The 14,566-nt window shown below is 30.2% G+C and overlaps 1 protein-coding gene across 4 annotated transcripts in view; it reads right to left on the reverse strand.

Annotated features, from left to right (window-relative positions):
• Ptx1 (pituitary homeobox homolog Ptx1) overlaps positions 1-14,566 on the reverse strand; it is an 86,760-nt gene that overhangs the window by 37,948 nt on the left and 34,246 nt on the right. For 3 of the 4 annotated variants that reach the window (XM_076394250.1, XM_076394253.1, XM_076394251.1), the window contains exon 3: positions 3,418-3,549. The exons of the other annotated variant lie outside the window; for it this stretch is intronic. In XM_076394250.1, coding sequence (XP_076250365.1) covers positions 3,418-3,549 — 132 coding nt within the window. The remainder of the gene's footprint in view (positions 1-3,417; positions 3,550-14,566) is intronic. 4 annotated transcript variants of the gene reach the window in all.

Consider the following 14,566-nt stretch of genomic DNA (forward strand, 5'->3'; position numbering starts at 1 on the left):
GTTCCCCTTAAGACAGAAGACCAATTAAATTATGAAACCGAAAAATTCGTTGCAGACATCCAACAGGCTGCTTGGAATAACACTCCAGAAATTAAAACTTCAACCAAAGGAATAAATTACCCGAAAGAAATCAAGGAAATGGTAGCTGAAAAACGAAAACTACGGAAAAAATGGCAGCAAAATAGAACACCTGAAAATAAGAATATCTTAAACAACATAACACAAAGGTTGAAGAGGGAAATTTTGGAAATTAAAAACAATTCCATAAATAACTATCTACGAAATTTAACAGACGACAAGAACACAGACTATTCGCTCTGGAAAGCCACTAAATACCTAAAACGATCCTGTCTACATAGTCCTCCGATAAGAAACATGCATGGAAGTTGGGCACGCAGCAACCTGGAGAAAGCAGAAGCATTCGCTGACCATTTAGAGAAAACTTTCAAACCAAACGAAAGTGAAATTGAACATACTTTACCGGACATAGACGGCGAAAATTCGACAATTCAATTAACAACTCCGAAAGAAGTCACCAACGTTATTAAAACTAACATCAAGCCAAATAAATCACCAGGCTATGATTTAATAACAGGGCAATTGCTGCACAATCTGCCAAGAAAGGGTATTATAAAGCTCACTAACTTAATCAATGCAGCATTTCGACTGAAATATGTCCCAGACGTTTGGAAAATGGCTGAAATAATAATGGTTCCAAAACCTGGAAAATCACCAAATGATATAAAAGCTTATCGACCTATCTCACTGTTACCGATGATAGCTAAGGTATTTGAAAAGCTCCTCTTGAAAAGATTAAAACCAATTATAGAGAGAAAAAACCTAATACCAACACACCAGTTTGGGTTTATTACCAAACATTCAACGATTGATCAAGTGCATAGAATAACAGATGTTATTGAAAAAGCCTATGAAGATAATAAAGTATGCTCAGCTGTATTCTTAGATGTAGCACAAGCTTTCGACAAGGTATGGCACAAAGGCCTCGTCCATAAGCTACAGAAAATATTACCGAAGCAACACACCGAACTATTAAAATCTTACATCACAGCCAGAATGTTTAGAGTGAAACAAGAGGAAGCTTACTCTACAATAAAAGAAGCTAAAGCAGGTGTACCACAAGGAAGTGTACTGGGGCCAATTCTGTACCTACTTTATACATGTGATATACCACAAATCGAAAACATTACAATGGCTACATTTGCTGATGATACTGCTATTCTTGCTGTCGGAAACAATAGCGAAGAAGCAACCCGAAACCTACAACAGGCTACTGACGCTATAAATAAATGGACCCAAATCTGGAAAATACAAATTAACCAAAACAAATCTGTGCATGTTCAATTCACCTATAAACAGGCCGCGCTTACACCATTGACCATAAACCACACTGTCATACCATACAGCAATAATGCTAAGTATCTCGGAATGACACTTGATGCAAAACTACGGTGGAAGGAACATGTCAAAAAGAAAAGAAAAGAACTTGAGTTAAAATATAGAAAAATGTATTGGCTAATTGGAAGAAAATCTCAATTAACTATACATAATAAATTACTTCTATATAAACAAATATTAAAACCTATATGGACATACGGAATACAATTATGGGGATGTTCCGCAAAAAGCAACATAAATCTAATACAAGTTTTCCAGAACAAAGTCCTAAGAAGCATCGTAGGTGCACCCAGATATTACCGGACCATTTATTTACATCGAGATCTTCAGATACCGACTGTCAATCAAGAAATTAAAAGAATTGCAAAGAGACATGAGGAGAGACTTCACTCTCATGTTAATTTCGAAGTATTACAACTCTTGGACAACACCAAAACCGGACGCAGACTCAAAAGGACCAAACCATTTGAACTTGTGTAGTGTGTTGTAGTGTAGTGCAGTGAGGTGCATTAGAAAAAACTCAAAGTGTTAAAACAATTATTATTATGTTAGATACTATGTAGGACTGATGAGTCCTATTAGATATATACCTAGATTTAAGCTATTATAAGGACAAATTGTAGGTTAGTCGGCAACGACTAGTAACAATGTATATAATCATAAAAAAAAAAAAAAAAAAAAAATTAATAATTACTGATAATGATATCTATATAAGTATTTGGTGCGTAGTTTACTTTTAAATAGCCATTTAGAAGTTTCATCAAAGAAATCTCCCCGATACGTTAACATCGAACATTAGCAGTAGAAGGTAACGACGGCAAGTTTTTTCATCACAGACATAGTTTCAAAAAACAAATAACCGATAATTCCAGATTGAGAAATACTGTTATAATTTATCACAGAAATTATGTTCACTCAACATTCATAATTCAAATTTTTTTAAATAATTCTTTAACGAACCTAAACAAAACATTCGTAATTCACAAAAATTAAAAACATGCTCCTTCAAATAAAGTTTAACTACAAATTTAATGACAGTTTATTTCCGCCAATTAAACAAAAATAATATATTTTTCCAGAAACCAACTGTTCAAAAGGATTCTGCAAACAAATTGGTCTCCTAGAATTACCCAAATTATCTGCAATACTTGATTATGAACAATTTCATCACCGAATTATATTTCCCTTCCATATTATTAATCAGTATTTTTGTGAAATTTGTTACACAAATTATCTAAAATACAGATCTAATACACTAATATAACAAAAATTATAATATTAAAACCATTAAATTTTGTTCAGGACTACAATAATGGGATCCACAAATTCAATTTCGATAAATATATTATAACAATCTTTGCAATAAAGTTATTGAAGTTATACTATAAATAATTTCAATTTTACAACTATATGTTCGTTCTTTGTATTTCGTAATTAAATATGAATTAAATATAAGAATGGTTTTTTAATAAAATTTTATAAGGTTAAGGTTAATTATAGTTAAGTTATAAATCACTAATTATTTCGTCATTATATAGCGCTTAGATTCAATTAATAGACCATAAAAAACGAAATAAGAAATCTGACATAAAAAAAACTGAAATCTAAAATATTTCTTCTAAACTAATCCCTTCATTATTATCACTTTAAAATTAATATCAACTAGTTACAAAGCACCAGTAGCTTAAAAAATTAAGGAATGCTCACCAATGAATTATTAAATTAACCTTATAGTTAAATGCTACGTGTCAGTAGAAGTTATAAATAGTAGTAGAATAGTAGAATAGTAAAGCAGTAAAAATATCTTATTCATCATTTTTCATTTTTTGATATTGTCTTACCAGTTTTTTCTTAACTTTTCGCTAAAAGACAAAAATGGATGATCTGGGTCGCTGTTTCAATTAATTTTAATTACACACAATGATTTTTATAAACAATTATTTGATTGTTTACTTCTTACTACCCCATCAAACACAAATGCAAAAATTATATAATTATTACCTTTTCGATCGCGTGTTCGACTTCTAACAGTAGCAGGGAAAGGCAATTGCGGATGGTCCATGGGCGTGGAACTAGAAGGCGTCATGGAACCGGTGGAATGAGCATCTCGAAAGTCACCAGTTTCAGCCCACACTGTGGACAAAATGGAAAGTTGCGTTTTGCCTTGACAACAATAATTATTCTACAATAAATCGTTCACTATTTTGGACAGATACACCATCATAAAAACATTTAATGGTTTCATTGATTTACTGTCTTTCCCTACTAAAACTATTGATAGATAAAGTCATGTTCAACCATTAAAAATATTTCAGCAAATAACTTCAGTAAGCTAGAAACGGTTAGTTTAAGGGATAAAATTGGATTTATAGATAAATACAGGATTATTAAGGATTTATATTCCAAACCCTGCTTATAAAATCATTAAATTATGAGTTTATATATTACATAATTAACGTTTGTGTTGTTTTAGTAATAAAACACTTGTTTTTCTTAAAATTTAGTTCAAATATTGAACAATGAAAACGATATCTATAAGAATGTATAAAAATTATTCAAAATACGACCAAAAAAAATTTTAACTTAAGTGAAATCAATTTTCAATTAAATATTAATAACATAATACAACAGCAACAACTACCACATGTACTCGGAAACTGTTTTTAAAAGAACGACGAAGAAAAACGACATTTAAAAAATATCTTAAAATAAAACCCCTGAACGTGACTTTAATGTAAATACATTGCGTCCTAACAGTCCAAGATGTTCTTATAAAAAATTTAGCTTATATATTACGACATATCCTCTAAATTCAGTCTATTAAAAAACTTTTCGAACATAATCGGCCTTTAGTTAAAGTTAACGAAAACAAAAACGAACTTTTATTTACCTAAAATAAAGCTATGCTAATGTATTAATAGCAATAGGCAAAAAGTTGAAATTAATTTGTATCGAATTTTAAGATATTATTGAAAAATATATGTAGCTAGAGTATGCTATAATTAGCGGGTAAAAATTTCACCATAAATTAAAGATACCCGAAAGCAGGCCGATAAACTTTAGTTCGAATTTCTCTTAAATTCAACAAAGTAATACCCGCTTGAAATAATTACTTTTTACCAACTTTCTAGAATTCATACAAAATTAATCTCAAATTGAGAAACCTCAAAATGTCAAAGGTAAGAGTAGTAATAATAATAATATGAGATTGTTATTTCGAAGTAATTTGGAATAAAAGGCAAACTTAACCGATTTTTTAAATTTCTGATTAACATTTCTAATGAATATTTATTGCTCATGATTTTCTAAAAAGCATTTTGTTTAAAAAACTTTTGTGGCATAAGTAAAGATTTGGTTATTGTTGATTTCATATTCCATATTTGGTTATACATATATGTTTATAAAAATAAATTGTTTATCATATTATTGCCAAACATATCATTCGATGTAAAGCGACCACCGTTTTTGATAATGAGACAAGCTTTTACAAATAACTAAACGTTACCATCTGTTCTAATTTGTTAAATTAGGAAAATTACTATCATTTACTTCTTTTCTGAAAACCTTAATGGGTGTTTCGTATATTACCTAAACTAGCTCGATTGATGTCAAATATTACTGTAAATTGTTTTTGACTAAATAGACTCCAAATCCATATAAACTAATATTAAATATAACAGTTGTATACTTAGTATAAAATATATATTATTTTAATCCTAGTCTAGCTGAATAACTTTCAAAAGATCACGAGATTCGTTAGTTTACATATTATAATCGCTATCGTTATTATTGTTTACTAGTATGGTGAATTAAAAAGTCTTCAAATGCCGATGATGCTCAGCGCCCTAATGGGCCAAGTTCGTCAGATATTTCGGAAGATAAAAAAACCCAGAAAATGACCTTGTAAAACCGTAACAAAGTTGAATGAGGTAGCGTGTTTGCATTTTTGCTGAAAAATTATGAGAATGTAACATTTACAGTAAATGCCGCAAAATCCACGACGATATAAAGCGCTATTTAAAGTTTTTCAAGTGATAAAAAAAGATATCATATACCGGTCTATAACAATAGATGAAAAATTGATTTACTGCTACTACCTTTACTACTCAGCTTACGAATAGACTATTGATATTCAAAGGTGTCCTATTTTTAGATAAAGATAAAGCATTCAATTAAAAATGTATTAAAAACTTGACCATCCGTATGTCAAATAGACTTATTAAATCTATAATATGCTACAATTAACTAAAACACATCTCTAATCTAAAGCATTTAATATTCCAAGCTTGTAAAACATTGTGTTAAAAATACTTTCACTCAATCTACTTTAAACTAATCAAATACATTTTTAAAAAATACCGACAAATTGACATTGTACTTTTTTATTGTTATTTGATTTAGCGTTATGATGACATCAGTTTGTTAATTATAGATCGAGACGTCAATTTGGAATTACCAGAAATCGATAATGTATCATCATTTTGAAGATTGGACCTATTTATTTCCTGATTATCGATCTTATCGCATTTAAATTTTAAATAATATATTAAAGCGATATTGGTAATTATTGAAAATAAAATAATTTACCCGGATAATTTATTAATATATGATGCATGAAAATGTTCATAGCATATTAAAAAAGTATAAAAAGCATAAAAAGCGAAATTTTCGAAATAAAATCATTAACCTACAGCTGTATGTTCAACGATTGAGAAAAATTAAATCTATTTAGGCCTCGACAATTAATTTTTCAAATTACTGAAATGATCGCTCATTGTTATCAATTGATTTTCTCATATATATGCCTATATCTAAATGGCCCCTGGTCTAAAGTTGATTATCTTTCGGGTATATTATTGTACTATATATAGTGAAAAGGTAATGTAAACGTCTGATTACAAAATATAATCTGAATCTTAATAACATTATTGTTTAGTAATGACATATATGCATTCTGACCATTTTTCCAGTTCAAACAGGTATTACTATTGGTAAGAAGAAATGGTAAAATATATTAATCATAATATCAATTAATTTTCAATAGCTTTTCCCATCATTCTGGCACCATGGCTATATCGTGTCCGAATTAGACCGATACCGATAATTAGAAGTCGCTTTGCCTACGTAAGAACTCTAAGCCGCAAACAGTATATCGTTCGAAACTCTTCTAACTTATGGCCTTGGACTTATGGCTTATAAATATTGTCACACAGAATTCAGTTTGCTAATTTGACGTCAACAAATGTCTGCAATAACCGTTTCATTCGGTTTTAGCGGCTCGTGCACTACACTGCAGCTTGCTGATCCCACCAAATGGGAATTAAAACGTTATGGTTGTGAATATTCTGCTTTTCTTTGTGAACGGCGCTCCTGGGTTAATCCTGGGATGACTTTTTGCACTTGGCGATGACTTTAAATACCAGTGTAGATACAGCACAGAAAACTTACTTTTTGTCCTGCAAGTAATAAAACCGCAAAGGACGCTTTTTCAATCAATTCTTATAGTAATGATTTTCTTTTCTTTTCCCTTCACATGTAAACAGTTGAAAGTCGTTTATTCATAAACTGCTGCTGTCTGAGTCAAGTTTTTTTCCACTAAATCTACGAATACATTGTTTTCGAACTCTTTAACATCAATATTAGCATCTTCAAATTGTTGAAACCAAAATCGACAATGGAGTATGGCGGAGAAGATACATTTCTCAAAGTGTTTGATGGACCTTGGTTATTGATTTTTTAAAAACAAACAATAAAAGTAATGAATGCGAAAAATGTAAACACAATAATAGTGAATAGCAAGCTTTTATTTTATATAAATAAACATCAAAACCATTAGATTTGACATTTGTTAGTTGTTTAACACTTATTTACATCAAGATTTAACATACTCTTTGTTGAAAAATATTAAATGGAAACATAAACTCATGATATAATTTCAATTTTCAATGCCCCTTCATTTTAGTAATAACTGTTTTCTATCTAAACTATTTAAAATCAAATTTTGATGTACAGCTCCACATCTTAATTTATGGAGAACTATGCTAATAATTATATAATTTAAATTGTAAATTATAGCTATATTTTAAATGTTGTACCAAAATAGACCGAGGTCTGTTAGCTAAAAGAATCTGCGACTGTTATAAATCACGCCGAAGCCGAAATGCCAGCACGCCCAATATAGTCGAGATACAATTTGGAACATATGTTTGCTACCGTCAGAAAGAAGGAAAAAACGACTAGTTAACACCCACTTAACGGCAATTAGAATGGGCGGACTCTGGAACGATTTATTGCAAGCAAATTGGTTGAATAAACACAACTTGTTTATTTTTCAGCGACCTGCTTCAATCAGAACTTGATCGGTTTTGATTTAATGTTGTTATTTCAGGTCTTAGGGTCGTCTATATGTCTGTTATGGTCATTTGGTCGTTTACTGCTATATTTCTTAAAACAAGTAACTTAAATGATACATTATTTCTCACGAATTACTTAAATTTTATTACATATTATTTATTTTTATATTCCTGTTTAATGGCTATTATTTTTTAACCAAAAATTTAAATCCATGCAATGATGATATCATATATGACTCTTAATATGAAGTTTCAATAATGATCAATTTCAATATTAATAATCATTGTTTTTAAAATAGCTGAATAATTAGCCAAGTCAGAGATAGTAGATATGAAGTAAAGTATACATATATATATATATATATATATATATATATATATATATATATATATATATATATATATATATATTTATATATATTATATGTGTAATAGTAATTACACATTACTCCAAAGTATCTACAAATATTCTTAATATTCATGTAACATTAAAACAATAAAACATTCATTGTCTTTTTGATGGTTCGAAAAATGGATTTTCTTCTTCGTAAATTATGAAATGTTCCTTGACCAAATCATGGCTCACTCTATTCGACCAGAGGAAATGGTAATCGAAAAAACAAGGTCTGGGTGTAGAGTTGTATACTTAAGTATTTGCATCGATTTTTATGTATTTTACAAGCTACGAATAATTGTTATTTGCTATCTCCCATAATAATTTAGTTTACACTGAGCGTTCAATTTCGTGTCTTCATACACATTCTATATTTCAGTACTTACTCGGGACAAAATTCGAACAAACGAAAAGAAAAACTTGATACCAATGCTTGAAGGTTGACTAATGACAGACTATGTTGTTAACTATGTACAAAATTATATTAACTAATTTATAGCATCGTTTTTTAAGCAACAGATACTGTTTTGCTGCTACAGCTGTAAGCTTATACCACTATGAACGATATTTAAGGGTTAGCTTTATATCTAACATTTTTGGTTTAAGAAAATCAAAAACCCAATTTAGAGTTTTTAAATCATTCTATAATTAATGATAAGAATTAGGTCTACTAACAAATCAAACACAAATTTTCTAAATCAAAACAAGTGGTTACTATTTAATTAAGTAAGGAAGTATTGGTAAAATATCTTGATAATCCATACCTTGATTTCAGAGGCTCTTTCATTGTCATTTCAGATTTTATTAAAAATGATATTTAGAATATATTTTAAATATGCAATGAACAATGCGAGGAGTAATACAGATGAAACAATTTCATTAGGTTTAATGTTAAGTTCTTAAAAGTAGCAGTATGTCTAATATTAAAAAATTAATTGCATTATATATCATTTGTATAATCTTAATTTACTAATTAAGTTATTACTAATGTTCTAGTACACCTGCATTAATATACAAGCAAGGCGACTACGGGATTAATACATCTACTTAAGTTAAAGTTAAGAATACACTAAACTAGTTCGTGTTATCCAAGAGCTGTATTGCTTCCACGTTGCTGTGATTTAGTTACCTAATAATTAATTAATCGGTTAATTATTTTCTATATTTTAGTGCAACCCTATATTTGCACCCCATAGGTCCAAATTAGCTTTATGATTGACTAATAAATCAAACTTTTAAATTTGAAAGCAATTTGAGAATATCTTCAAACTAACCAGTACAGTTGCTTGATTTTTATAACAATCGAGATATATTCCGAGGTATTTAGCTTTTTCTGCTTGGGCAATCGGGCTTCGGCCAAGTGATATTATGAGGTTTTTGTCATTTCGGCGCAACACAAAATCAACATGGACAGATTTGGAGCTATTAAGCTGTATTTTCCACTATCTAGTGCATTTTTAGGTCTTGTTGGCTGCTACTTGTTCTTTTTCTACAGCCTTAGACACAGATGCATCTTTTGTCATTGTAACCGTGCCCTCGGTAAATGTTCCAAGTGTTGTTTCTTTTGTTTTTGGGATATCAGCAGTATAGAGTAGATGTGACTATTAAGTGATTAATAAGTGACTATCTTGTAAAACTGTAGCCGAAATAGGAATGTCCCTTACGAGACTCGCAATTTTCTTTCAAAAAGATCGACAGCAGTCGACAGTAATTCCGCAGTAGCAATTTGCTCAGTATTTATTTTCTTCGAATGCCTTTTCAACAACCACTGTTACCCTATGTACTTGATCGATTGTTGGATAGTGATTAGGTAGCAGGTAATTGTGGATTTGACCTGTAAAATCCATCTTGTACTGCCGGTTTATCAAGTCCTTGGTTAATGAAGCATTATATTATTTAAAGTATATATTGAAGAATTAACATACTATGAATAGTATTAATACCAAATATATTTAAAAAATATTGATATTCAAAAATATGAAATTGAATATAAACATATTTCAAGAAAAAATTTCAAGTGTTATAAAATCGTAGAATTTAGTTAGGTAAACAATCAGGTAATTGTCGATAGGTGTTTGTAGTGTGTGCAATATTTTTTAATTAAACAAACATTGCTTGCCCGAGAGTCGGCAGGATAAAATAGCCGATCGATCGATCGATCAAGATATGACTTGTCAGCGGCATTTTCTAATGTCTGTAAAATTGTAATAGATCGATATTTAAAACGGACATTTATCTACCGAATATAATAACACAAGATGTTTTTCCTTTTTGTCATAATTATTCGATTTTTTATAATGTATCAGTTAGTTGTCAGTTAAATTACGATTAAAATATAGTTTGTTTCAAAAATGTCTATCTATGTCTTTGAATACATTAATCGAATTGGTTATACAAATTTATACCAAAATATCTATAGATGGAATTTTAAAGGAATTTTAAGGTAGTGTTTCTATTTACTACTCTTAATGGTTCAACACTCTACCCAGTGAGCCATAAGCATTTCTTATATAATTATAATATATACATATAGAAAATCGTTTCGTTAAGTTATCTCATGTGTAAAATTATATATAAACTAGTTAGTCCTATTTTAAATGTTATTTTAAAGTATATATGTGTCCTATAACCAGATTCAATAGTGTTAAACGTTTTAGACTGCTCCGTCTGTGTCCCTGTGACGTCGCACATTTAGCTGATTAACGAGCGCTAACAATCTTTTCAGATACTTAACACAAATTCGTTATGGGTTCTAGAGGGATTTCGCGTTGTATCACTTTACGAGTATTAGAAATATAGTACGGAGCATCCACAGTGGCATGCAACACTTTGTTTTGGAATCATTGTATGATAGCTCTATTAGAGTGGCTAGCCGTATAGTACCCCATAGTTGAATTCCATATGACCATATAGGCTTAAATATTGATTCGTAATACCTTGTTATCTAGTGATAACTCCGATTTATGCCTGATAAGCCAATACATCTGATATGGTTTAAGTACAAGTTGCTTTCGTATAGAAAGTATGTCTTTCTTCCATGTTAGGCATCGGGCAGATGAAAATGATCTGGTCTTGAGAAATTTGATAGTTATTGATATTCTCTCGCGGTCATGCTTTCTGCGCGTAAATGTTTCATGGATAGATTTTATTTCATTTGCTTGAAACATGTGTGTGGAGGTTCTTTGATGATGTAATAGATAGTCGTGTAGTGCTAAGATGCCCATGTCGTCAGAATATGTTGCCACAGTAGTGCCTTTTGTGTTAGGTAGATCTTCTGTATATATGAGACAAAATATCGGACCCAGTACACCAGCTTGAATGTAGTGCTTCTGAATTACTAATTTTGTCCTTATTTCTATTATTTCTATTATTCAATCATTATTATTAGTCAATATGTCAATATTCGTAACTTATTGCACCTTGCTGATCCGACTATATGCACCACCAAACTTTACAACCATGAATATTATACTTCGGTTTATTGAGAGCATATTGCAGCGATTTATCTTCAACGCATAAAGCTAGCAAGAATACCATCCAAATCGCCACAGAACCGAATTATTAATAATATTAAAATCTTGGTGACATAAGGTTTAGTATACTGTAAGTTGCTAAAATCTGTTAATGCTGTTATAATTATACCGACGTGCGATACATAAATTAAACATCAAAATATTGCAAAAATACCAGAAATAGCGAGTAATAAATCATCTTCTTTCGTGGCAAGGCCAGGCCACATGTGCTATTGGCACAATTTTGCCATATTGCCAGAAAAATAGGAAAAGACTAGAAATAATGGAAAATATGTCGGTTTTTATAAAAATGTTAATAATTTATCTCAATAAATGCTTTTTTAAAGTGAATAAGTGATTAGAGCGCATGTAAGCACCTAATGCATGATTTCAGAAATTGTATATACTCATTAAATTAGAATGCCACATTTCAATTCTACAATGCGCTTAAAATGAGGAGTTAATAATCTAGCTAGAGACAAATATGGAGATCATTTCAGAGATGATCCGATTTTAATCATTCTGTTTACTGTCGCATATCAGAAGAATCATTAATATTGACTTTTAATTGTGTCCGAAACGAGTGTCTACTTAAAATTAATTTGTTTTTATTTTTGATTTATTTTAATAGATATACTTGAAAACGCTGAATAAATATCTAGAAACACTCTCAGTTTGATGCCAAGGCAAATATGAGAACAAACTTGTTTGTTGATGCAAACGTGCTAGTTTGAAATGAATGTCACGATATATATATAGTATTTTTCCTCTACGTCAATTCTGAAAAGAACCTCATTATTCAATCCAACCTGTTATTTTGCAATTACAGATAGCAATAAAATTTATTACATAAGTAAAACAATAATTTCATGCGTATATATTTAAAAATGGAAACAAGTGTTTGTTCAGAGCGTTGAGCAAATGGAACTGACGAGGATTGGTATTGTTCTATCTACGTTACGACGACTGTGAGCAAATAAGAATTTGTGGAATCGTCGTTTTTTTCCTCAAATAACTGACTATTTGCTTTTTTTTATTTAACATTGTAAAAGGAGATGTTGCCAGCCCTAGACATGCGTCCTGATAAGTTTTACAACTTTGTTTAAATTTTACGAATTTTATTTGGATAACCGTCGAGATAAATGCTTTATTTTTTCTACGATAAACGTTGTTTTTTTGTTTAAACTTGTGTTGAACGGTGTGTTACTTGTTTGTGAACTTTCTGCCATATTTTAACGATACGTGAACATTTTTATAGTCATTACGTGTCATTACAGCGCTGTATACAGTTGTTACTGAAAGTAACAGCGCATGTATAGTAAACAATATAGTACATCTTTTTTTCCCTTTTATCCTTAATGGCCCAACAAATATTTCTTTTAATAATTGTTATAAACATAACATGTAAAAGATCGCTTCCGTAAATAATCTTCTGTGTAAAATATATTTTTCTAAATATTACTCTAATATCTATATCTGTAGATTACTCAGATCAGATAGGTGGTTGTAAACGTTTTATTATACGCACTTCACTGTTGTCACTCACATTTAGCTTGTGAGGAAGTACAGTGATTTTTTGAAATACTAAGTTGTAGTACATAGTTGGACTCCGTAGAACTATAAAGGCTTATGTACTGATTCGTATTACAATATCTTTTTATCTAAGGGTAATTTTTAGTTTCGTTTAGACATTGGTCTAGATGCACGCCAAGATATTTAGCATCCTCTACCTGGGTGTTGTAGCAATTATCAATATTCACTACCATTTTCTTATATGCAAAAAAACAGCCGATTTTGTTACATTAGCTTTAGTATGCGAAGTAATCAGTCACAGGTACATGTTTTGGGATTCCTTCAATGCCATCATTGGAGTTCTCGTAAGATGCTAAGTTAGCGGTACCGTCTGAGAAATTAGAAAGAAGAAATTAGATTTGTTGATTCGTAATTTAATTTTTTCTTGTCACAAAATTATATTATTATATTTGTATTATTTAGGCTCAGCTCCGACTTCAAAATGATCAGTTGGTAGTAGTTAAAATTATATTGTAATTAACTAAATGGAATTAGGTAGGTATTAAGCTAAATTGTAAATATGTACTAGAATGTAGTAGGTAGGTTAAATCAGTTTTTTATTTATTCATTACAACGATTATTATGCACATATTCTATACTAAAACGTTTTTTTTTTGTTTAAAAATTTAAGTTTGTTTATTTTTTTATTTTTAGTGAGTTCCTTATTTATTTTTTTGAAGTCGGTTAAATTTTTTTTTGTTAAAAATATTTTATTTTTTCTTTTTAGTGTTAGATATTTACTCAATAAATTACGCAGTTATTTTATTAAGTATTACAATGGATAGCCCAAGTAAAAGTACAGCACGTATGAGGAAAAATTGGAATAAAGAAACAATATAAAGACCCTGGGGTTCGCTACCTAGTCTGAGTAATTTGACAAATATAATTAAACTAGAAGAAAAAAATTGCTGCCCTGTTGGGAATCGAATCCGCAACTTTCACGTCTGAGCTCAACGTTCCAACGATCACACCTTAAAAACAGTTGCCCCTAATGTTTCTATGGACGTCTCATATGATATGGTTAGTGATTAAAAAGTAAACTGACTGCCTTTTACACTGAAGTACTTATTTTAGATAAAGAATATCTGAAAAACATTATACATGGCTTGAAATTTGAAACTTGTCCAATGGGACCACCTCGGAAGTGAACTCTTTCGAATAAAAAAAAATTTGAAAATCAGTGGATAATTGACAGATAAATCGGCGAACATACAATTTAAAAATGTATACAGCCGAATATAGAACCTCCTCCTTTTTGAAGTCGGTTACAAATAGCCCTTAACAATTATTTGAACATAATATAGGAACGATTGAATAAT

Source organism: Rhynchophorus ferrugineus, unplaced genomic scaffold (assembly GCF_030347505.1).
Source record: "Rhynchophorus ferrugineus isolate W39M unplaced genomic scaffold, kcgeb_rfMv2 rfM2, whole genome shotgun sequence".
In the NCBI taxonomy this organism is placed as follows: domain Eukaryota; kingdom Metazoa; phylum Arthropoda; class Insecta; order Coleoptera; family Curculionidae; genus Rhynchophorus; species Rhynchophorus ferrugineus.